The following is a 10,209-nucleotide window of genomic DNA, read 5'->3' as shown; positions in this document are numbered from 1 at the left end:
TTTGGCAGGCTGAGTTCAACTGTTTTGTGACTGTGAATGTGAACAGCTAGTCTGGACTAGTATTTCTGTTTAGTCTTCATTATTTGAGGTTTAGGTGTTTGTTTTGATTGAAAATAAAAGTTTATTAACAGAAACACACTGAAATGCTAAGATTATGTTTAGATCAGGCACATTTTAAATGAGTTTTTCTTTTCGGTAGGCTGAGGCATCAATGTGGTCTTAAAACATTTGCAGCAGCCGTTTTACTAACTTCTGGTCTCCCGGACACAGGATCTTTCGAGGAGCACCTGAAGGCACCATTTTTGACACGGGCTCGGTGTGACCGGGAGGGGAGGGGAGGGGTGGGTAGCCGGGAGGGAGGAGGGTCTGTTCGGTGACAGCTCACGGGGACACGCCCGCCGTGACAGCAGCAGCAGCAGCAGCAGCGGGTTTGTGCGGCTGTGACACTGCGCGCTGCCTCCAAAGCGGCGACTGAAGTGTCTCAAGCCCTCTCAGACTGTTCTTGACGGAATAACTTCTCACACAACTAAATGAGCCGGTTGCCTGTTGTTCCGCGTCAGAGCAGCAACAGAGATGTAAAGCAAGTTGCACTACCGCATCTTCCTCTTGATATGCTTCTGACATAACGAGGAGCCGAGAAGTGACAGAGGTATTTCGGCATTGTTTTGCGACTTGCTTGTGTTAGTGTGCCGCCGCCATACGCTGTTGAAGCTACAGCACAGACACAGCGCTTGAAGCCCTGTCAGCGGCGACACAGCCTCGCTATAATGTTCATAAGTCGCTCGAAGCCGGGACAGCGTTAGGTAATACATGTTGCCGGAGTTGTTTTATGTGTGATCAGTGAAAATGTCCATTGGTAACAGCAGCTTCATTTGCCTGTAAGCGTGAGGTGAGGGCAAAAGCAGGCGGATGCACAAAAGCAACTCAGGAAGGAGCCAACTTTGAAGTTGTTGCTGTTGTTTTTTTTTTTTTTCAGCCGTCGTCCTTAAATTTAATGCTGACCCAGGGCCTCACCTGCTAGGTAACTAGTCCCAGTACAGATACACATGACACGTATGTATTGCAACTATAATAATACATAAAACCATCAAATTAGGGGCTAATTTCAAGCCATACTTCTCAATGAGATGATCGTGGTTGCGGGACACACGTCACACCTTGCGTCACAGGGGTCAATTAAAATGGGCCAACAGGTGCGTTCACCTGCCATGTCAGGGCGCCGGGTTCTGTGGCAGGCCTGCAATGTTAAAATGTTTAGTAAAAGGTCCTACAGGACATGTATTTATGAGGCAGCTTCATCTCAGTCGAGAGAACATCCAACTGACCTCATAACTTATTGATGGCCCCAGAATGCAGAATGAAGCAACTTGGTGCTTAACATCACCCGCTGCTGATTTCAGATGGCTTGTTTTTGATCTGTCCTCCAGACAAGGTGACTTTCTCCTTTTACTTTGTTCGTCTGTGCTTCATTGTTTGGGGACTTGGAAAAACACGGTGTACCTGCTACTGATATAATGCAATGCATCTTTCTTACAAACACCACATTCGGTTTTTTTTTTTTTTTTTTTTTAATGTGCCGTCATCCAGTGTTTTTGGGTGTGGGAAGTTTATACGGTAACTGAGTGAACTGACCTCGATGTAACCACAGATTGGTGGTTAAATAGACCGTTTTTAATGACTGATGTTTTGACTTGTCATAGCAGGAGAAAAACAGGTGAGATTTTTAAAGGGTTGCTCAGTACCAACAAGTTTCCCAGTTCGCCATGACACTCAACCAACATGCACATTACCAGAACCCTGTAACCACCTCACCTAAATTAAATTCGGAGATTGTTAATGTTAGCACCATAATTACAGTTGTTCTTTTCCTGCTTTGACATGTCAGAAATATCCTTGTTTATTAAAAGAAGGGAATAATGCTGTCCCACAATTCCTTGTTTCAGTAGGAGCTGATGCATTACTACTTGAACAGCTTGATTAAACAGTATATGTTAGATGACAAATAAATCCATATTTATTTTACCAGTGATTTCATTATACAAACTTAAATTATTATTATTAGTTGTGGACACACAAGGAGTCCACCTTGTATGCTATCCCTTTTTCCTGCATTACTCTCCTCAATCTCACTCTACCTTTTCTAGGCACTGCAGGGGATGATGGAGGTCCAGAGTGGCGTTCAGCAGGCGGAGCCCCGCCCCCTGGGGTCTCCTCGGTCAGGGTCCAATCAGCTGAGTGAACTGGACGACAGTCAGATGAATGCCAGCGACAAGCCCTCCTCTGACAACCACAGTAAGGATACACAACCAGCAAGCCAGAAAGATGACAAAAAAGTAAGTTGCAGACTCCGACTGCTGCATATCTGCAGCTGCTGTGCCGAGTGCGTGTGTGTGCGTTTCTGGATGTGTCTGTAAGGGTGTGCGATGAGTGATGAGATCCTGCCCCTGGGTGATATATCCTATACTTTCACATAGAGAGACTCTTACTCATTCATTATGTTATCTCTCGGAGTGCTGCAAAGCCAAGCTGCAATGCAGTTTGCATGTTTTGTGGTGTTAAATAATGTCAAACATTTTGCTGACACAAGTCAGGAGCACTGATACCTGCAGAGACATGCGAGTTATGTAGTGTTGGACGGACCTGTTTACTTATCAGAGTTGCTGCAAGAAAAAGTGAAACTGTAGGTACTTCTCGTCTTTGGCTTCAGCGGTTTCATAGGAAGTAGGTAATGTGTTGTTATGTTGCCATGACAACCGTGAGCACGTACTACGAACCACAGGTAGGATATGTACGTTTAGAGCTGCTTATTATGACATGCAGACCTAAGTGGCTTGTACAGTCTCCATGTGTGAATTCTGATTCTCAAACACATCAACCCTCTGCCATCTTGGAGCCCTCTGCACGTCCAAGAGTCACAGTAAAATCCTCGCTGGCTCTCTTCCATCTCAAGGATGTCAATCATGCTTCTCTGGCAGGAGCCAGAACCTCTTTCCGTCAATCAGCCTGAGAGGCTCTATAGGCCTCGGAGCAGAGAAGAGATAGCGGCAGAATAAACACAACAGATATGCGAAAACATTCACTAGATGACAGGACTGACTGCTACTGGCAGCTCTGAATGGGATGCTTGTCATGGCTTGCTGTATCAATTTTGAGCTCTTTGAGCAGACTTTAAGCAAACAGTAATTGACATAGCCCTTGAGGGTCTTCATCTTGGTGGGGTAAAAGTGCTTCAGAAGCATTTGGAGAACAAATCTACAGAAATCTTAAAATAATATAATTAAGTGTGGTATCAGCTTGGCTAGACAGGAAGCCTCTCACCAGCAGAGGGTGAACTGTGGCATACATTTCTTGAATCTATTCCTTGGGGGTCATTTTTTTATTCAAAATGGAGCACAAAAATTTTATTGAAAGTATGATTTAAAAAGTTTGCTTCAGTTGTGAAATGCTGGATTAAGGTGCAATCATATGGAAATAAAAGACAGGGTCAGCATTGGTTCTTGTAACTTCAGCGTCACACACAGTGCGGGAACTGAAGAGCAGTGAGGCCTGAATACATTAGTTTCTTCAAAAAGACCACTGCCCCTGTCATTAAATCTGTTTTTGGTGTATTTTTTTTTTTCATTTTTGTGGTGTGTATTGGTTGATTAGCAGTTAAGTCAACATCTGCTGCGATTTACTGAAAGTGGCCCTGGGAGCGTGTTTGCCTCTGACACCTCCTGAGCAGTCAGTTGGCAGGCTGGCTACTGCTGCCCTGGTGTCATCGATTAGCCTGGACAGTTTATTCATCAAGGTGTCATCGGTGGAAGTGGACCAGTGTTCTAGTCCTTGTTAAAGGGTGGTTGCCTGTGGCTTGCCCTGTTTATTAGTGATACATTATGGAGAATGAGGTGGCACACTCTGACCTGTGGGTTCAAGCTGAGAGCTGCGGTGGCACATGAGGTCGTCCAAAGTCCAGTTAGCTGCTGCGTAAAGGTTAAGGAAGTCAGCTGGTGAAAGTAAATTTGCCTGTTTTAATCCTCAGACTGTCTCCAGAATTTGAATACCCAAAGGCAAAAAAAAGTCAAGGTTTAAAATTCATTTTACTCTCAGCAATATACTGATGAAGTGCTCTTCAGTGAGCACTTAATCCCCAAGTGCTCCTGATTGTGATGTTATCTGCTAACTGTGGTTGTGCTGTGAGGTTTTATTTCTCGTGAAGCAGGCTAGTGGTGAAAAAGAGCGTGCAAAATTGGTCACTGAATTCTTGGTATGATTTATTTTTTTTTCATAGTTTCGATTTTGCAATCAGTGCACAGTCTTTTCACATGGAACTTGGTTGATTCCTGTAAACACCTTGGTGTCAGTTGACTTATCAGAAACTGTTGAAGTGTGCTTACTTGGTCATACCTGAGCTTCCTGGATTTAATATATGTAATATATGTTATATATATATATATATATATATATATATATATATAAATTCAGTGAGTCACATGTTGTCATGTGGGGTACATGACATCACGTGACTCACTGAGTACACTCTAATCTTGTATCAATGTTTGTGGGTCTGTGGGAGTTGTGTAGTCGGGGAAAAAAAATCAAACTGTAATTTGGATTCTCAACCCTTCAAGCTATTAGTGTTCAGGTGGACGTTTTCATCAGTTGACTGACACATTCCTATGTAGCCGACAAACATTTATACACAAATTTTGTTATCTTAATTTTCAACATGCTCATACAACTTGGGCCACCAGGCTGGTTAGCTTACTGTAAGACCCAGTGGAATTGAAATGCTCTCACAAACTATGTTTTTGTGTCGGTCCACGTAGATATAAAATATTTTAAGTTTGACTTAAAAAATATTTAGATCCTTAACTGCAAATTTGGGAAAGCAGGTTAGATCCTTTGACTTAGAATCCTCCTCAAGGAAGATCCGATAACTTTTTCCTTTCAAGGTCATAAAGCTGTCCTCTGCACTTTAACCTTAACATGGCCCCTGCCACTTCGCTGTACCCTGACCCCTGTGTTGATCTGTGACGCTAGCTGAAGTGGAGTAGATGACCTCTGAACCTCCCTGAGGGATTATGTCACCTGCATCCCTGCATTGGTTTGTGCTCATTATTCTGCAGGTAGCTCCGTTGAAATCTCAAAGCATCAGCCGATGAGTTTCACTGCTGATTTTAAATATTTGCACTAATTGGTGTCATAACAGCCTACTGACCTTTGACTCATTAACTGCACGGGAAGCAGAAATAAGTCGGCTAGTACAAAGCCTATGGCTTCATGTAGGAGTTCGCTTGCTGATCCTGCAGTTTTTATAATTGTTCTCTATTTTAAGTGTGTATGTGCATGTGAGTGTGTTTGTCTGTGCTTGTGTGCACTATTGCTAGAGAGTTTATTTAATCTCTCATATGTATGTAAAACAGACCTATCTATTCCTTGCTGTGGTAATTTGTGTTTTCTTTCCATTAGAAATTAGTCATTAGGGATTGAGCTTTTATCTGGGGAGTGCAATAGTCAGACCAGCGGTTATTGCTGTTATTTTGATTGCACAAATGAGAAACATTCAGGAACAGAGGAAGCAAATTATATTAAATTGCTCTGACTGAGGATTTTGTGTGCACTTCCAAATGAGCGATCAGAAAATTAAAATCTGTTCAGATGTAACTTAGTCAGAATTGGAATGAATTTCATGTTTGTTAACCAATAAAATCAACTTGTGTAAGCTGCAGCCAGATAAATGGAACTCTCTTGACTTTGCGATGACTTGTTGTCCAGATGCTCTTGGAGCATTTGCCTAATGGTTTCTCACTCATCATGACTTTAAAGTTAACTGGAAAAGCAGATGGCTTCTCACCTTGCTAGGCAATTTGGCTTCAGCAGTAGTGTGACAGGTTGGGATACTCTGCACTCTAATTACTTTTTTTCCCTGTTAACTCTGAAATTGATCAGCTGCTTAACTATTAAAGAGTTTTATCACCTAACTTTATATAAGAATTTATTTAGTTTTTGCTGCAAGTTTCACACAATCTGAATAAAGTTGTCAGGAAAACATGTCAGGTAACAGGATAAAAAATATACAGAAATATGTGCCAGGGAAAGTTTTTGTCTTCTCCATCAGCATTGCTGGAGTGAGCAGAGTGCAGCGAGTTGAGGTAAATATGGACAGACATCCCGAACACCACCTCCACAGCCCCCCCCTCGTCCTCCACTGTACAGATTGCCTCGGTGGTAGCTAGCAGGACCCAGATAATTACCTTGTGTTATTTTTCCTCCCACACTTTGCTTTTGAAGTCCTGGCTGCCTAGCTGCCTCAGCTCTAATAGCATCCCGGCATGCCATCGATCCCACACCCCTCCTCCGGATATGAATGGGTAGTGGAGGTGGGCTGATGGGTTGTGGAGGGAGCAGCCCAGGAGTCTGCCCCAAGCCTCTGCAGGTTTCCTAAAGCGCAGGTTAATCAATATGCCAGTGTGCCTGCTCATGGAAACAGCACAATGCACAAATAACCTTAATATGCACATTAAACAGCAAATTACTATGGTCTCTTTGCAAGCGGACAAATTGAAAACTAGCACCTCGTCAAATGCTGTACATTTAAACATACAAATGGCTGCCTGTTTTTTACTGCAACAAACTGAAGCTGTTATAACCAAATACCAGTTGTGTGTGTGGAGCACCCAGCATGGCAGTTCAAAACGTCCAGAACAGGAGGGACCTTTAAAAAATCCCTACTACTCCATTTTATTGAGAAAATTAATGGCTTCTCTGCTCAGCCGTGTCAGGAAAGTAAAATAAATTGTAGCTGTAATAGTTTTAGATATACTGTGATGTCTTAATCCTTTGACAGCACATATTCACTGCCATGCACTAGACTATTCCAAGGAAAATACCTTTAGAGACGGTTGCTTTGCAGAGAGGTGAGATGTGACTTGACTGCGATGGCAGAGGGCTGCGGGCAGATACAGTACGACTGCATGTGTGTAGCTTATGTGATAATCTCATTACTGTAATGCTATCCTGAGCATTATTGGAAGCTCATTTTTTAAAGCTACTGTAACACAGGAACATTTTGCAACACTTTGATCTTGATTGAATAGTCTTGATGAGATATTTAGTGAAAGTCTTCTGCTTGTAATTTATAAATTAATAAAACCAATCAAAGTTACTTTAAATAGCAGCAAATATTGATAAAAATAAATGGTTTTCAAGATGGGATGTGTTTAGTTTTTGAAGAATATTCTTGAAGAGAGGCATGTCACTCTAGAACAGCTGTGAAAAGAAAGGCTTGGAAAATATTTGGGCAGCATTTGTTCATTCTCTGCAGGAAAAAAATAAGTGAACCCCAAACGCAATTTTCAGAAAACAGACCTGTATCAGGGCTGACAGGTTGACTTGTCAAACAAGTGCAACTAATAACATCAGTAATAGCCTCATTTCCTCTTGGTTTTCTGTTGCCAGGGCACTGGTGTTGTGCCTGCTGGCTCACAGTGATACCTTACTGATGCATGTAAATTAAACTGTCACGTCATTAATGTAACTAATGTAACATCAGTTACAGCTATGAAAGACTTTTTCTTGCATCAGAGTGTCAAATATAAATTATGCAGACTCCAATTCAAATCCAATTGATCTGCTAAAAGAAATAATTGGTCCCAACTGCTCAGCAATAATTGATAGTGATGCACTTTGAGTCAAATAATTATTACTGAAAACAAGAGGTTTTTTTTTTTTATGGAAAACATTTTGAAATTCCACAGATGAATATAATAAAACTCATGATGGCTGAATTCCATTTTGTGTCTTTGGCTTCATGGTCCTTGTGTTATGTGCGCTGGCTCACTGTCACACAGTCATGGCATACTGGGGCACTTCAACAGAACATAGCCATTGTTAATGTTATTATTAACACCTGTGATTTTCCTGCCATGGCAAGTCAAACTATCTGGTGTTCATCAGATGCAGCTCAACTCTATCATTGTTTCTTCACCCAGTATCATAAACATACTGTTGCTGCAAATCATGAACAGACAGACGAGCGCAACAAGGAGATGTTCAAAAATTCTCTAAACTTCAGGTCCAAAGTGTGGCCACATTTCAACAGACAGCCTGATGAAACCCCTGGAAGGTGCTAATTTTGCAAAACTGTAATGAAGCACTGCAGGAAGGCTACTAAAATATCCAGCCACGAGTTGAGGCGATACAGCATTTACATCAGCAGCACTGACTGACTGTTAACGGCCAGCCATGACTGAGCTCCGAAAGTTACCAACCACAACACACGACTAATAAATTCTAAATAAAGCAAAAAGCGGAGTCACTTGAAAATGAGCCTTTATTTAAAAACATTCTGTCATGCAGTCTGTTTCAGTATATGCACTTTAAAAAAAAACTTTTAGAACATGTGCCTCTCTTGGCATTGAAAACTCTGTACTGCACTCCTATCTGGTGAGGTGAGGTAAATATATTGTCTCTGGAGAGTCCAGAGCAGGAGGTAATTGGGTTAGCTCCTGGTTTGGTGACCAAGGTCAAGCCTTAGTCCATGATCTCATGTATTAAGGACAGATGATCATTAGTGAGAAGGTGAAAGAACATTACAGATTGATTTTTGAATCCTTTGCTCTATTTGTGACCACTGCATGGATGCTTATTGTAAACAGACATGTTGTTTAGAATACTCTTCTCAGAAAGATTCTTTACTTACAAAAACAGTATAGATGGTAGGAAATGCTGATCAGTGTGACTTGTATGCTTTCTAATGTGTTTTATTGCCAGCTCTGGCTATTTGTAGAGACTTTATTTGTGTTCCTGCTTACTATTTTAGTCCATTGGTTCTTTAATCTGTCATAAAAAATACAGAGGATGATCAAGCATGTCAAATGTTTGTCATGTAGTCATGAATCAAGACACAACCTCCTTTAGTGGCTCTATTTAGCTCTCATCAATGCATTTTACTCCTTTGTTCAAAGCATACTCTTAGTATAAACATAGATGACACGTGAGCACTCACGTGTGCACGCAGCCACACATACAGACGCAGACACAGTGACACACTACCAGCAGATGACAGGGACCTTATTAGCTGCTGTCACAACACATTTATCCCTCATCTGTTTCTGGGAGCTATCGCGAGCAAAAGGTTGCTCTCTGCTGCAAAGTGGCAAAGTGGGCTCCTCACTGTGTTTTTCATTCTCTCTAATGGAGAGCGATGGCATGGGCCCCAGCCATCTCTATCTGTGGCCCTGTCCAAACAGGGGTGATTTCTGCCTGAAAATAGCCCTGCTGTCAGCTCGCCTTAGTTGCTGGGTCCGCTGAGAGTCAGTTAAGGGGATCAGTGCTCGCTGGAGTGTGTGGCTCAGTGGTAAGACACGGTGCTGGTGACACATTGCTTTGATGGGATCACCGACCGCTCCTAATCCCCCCTCGACACAGATGACCTAAGGGGCTCATTGGACTCAGCAGAGTCACCAGTCATGACTCCGGATCTGCCTGACTTCAACATCCTATCCCGGTGACCTCCACCTTTGATACTATCAAACGTCATAGAAACATCATTCAGCTTTGTGGCTGACAGGTGTTCAGGGTCAGTGTCTCAAAAAAAAGTCACCTTTTAGGTCTGTGGTGGAGGTTGTTGTTGTGCTTGTGTCTTTGTGTGTGTAAAACAATATTTAAGGATGTGCAGTGTTGACAAAAATCACATGGCTTTTTTTTGGAATACAATTGAAGATATTTTAGGACTTCAAAGCCAGATTTTCTTTTGCAGAGAATTATTAAAGCCATAAACAACATGAAAAAAAAAACCAAACGCTGCTGCTGTTATGCATTTAGTTGGTTCATAATGAAATATTTGTTGGACATGCAACTTGATTTGTAGGCCAGCAATTTGGCATGGGAACATAAGCATGAGAACACCCTGTTTAGGAGGCCATCTGGAAAATCCTTCGCTGTGATTAAAAAAAATTCAACCCCTTGCATTTTCATTTTTTAATGAATTGTGCACCCCGTGGATGTTTGCTCTGTGTGTGTGTGTGCGTGTGTGTGTGCGCGCGCGACACTGAAGCTGAGGCATGTCTGTTGTTGGGGTTTTGTGTCTGAGTCAGTGTCAAGGCTGGGAACTGTTCACTCTCTGAGTTTGTGATGACTTGGCAGCAAAGCAAAGGTCAAGAAAGACTTGTGCAGAATTGCCAAATGTGCAAGATTAGCAATACTCAATCCTGGTTTTCACAGAGT

General features: G+C 42.1%; 1 protein-coding gene across 3 annotated transcripts in view; it reads left to right on the top strand.

Moving 5' to 3' along the window:
* Positions 1-469: 469 nt before the first annotated feature.
* Positions 470-10,209, top strand: part of rbms3 (RNA binding motif, single stranded interacting protein) — a 253,831-nt gene continuing 244,091 nt past the window's right edge. For all 3 annotated transcript variants that reach the window (XM_041052649.1, XM_041052648.1, XM_041052647.1), the window contains exons 1-2: positions 470-649; positions 2,145-2,333. In XM_041052649.1, coding sequence (XP_040908583.1) covers positions 2,157-2,333 — 177 coding nt within the window. In that variant the 5' untranslated portion in view covers positions 470-649; positions 2,145-2,156. The remainder of the gene's footprint in view (positions 650-2,144; positions 2,334-10,209) is intronic.

The sequence above is a fragment of the Toxotes jaculatrix genome, chromosome 13 (genome assembly GCF_017976425.1).
Source record: "Toxotes jaculatrix isolate fToxJac2 chromosome 13, fToxJac2.pri, whole genome shotgun sequence".
NCBI lineage: Eukaryota > Metazoa > Chordata > Actinopteri > Toxotidae > Toxotes > Toxotes jaculatrix.
This window is presented reverse-complemented; position numbering and strand designations above follow the sequence as displayed.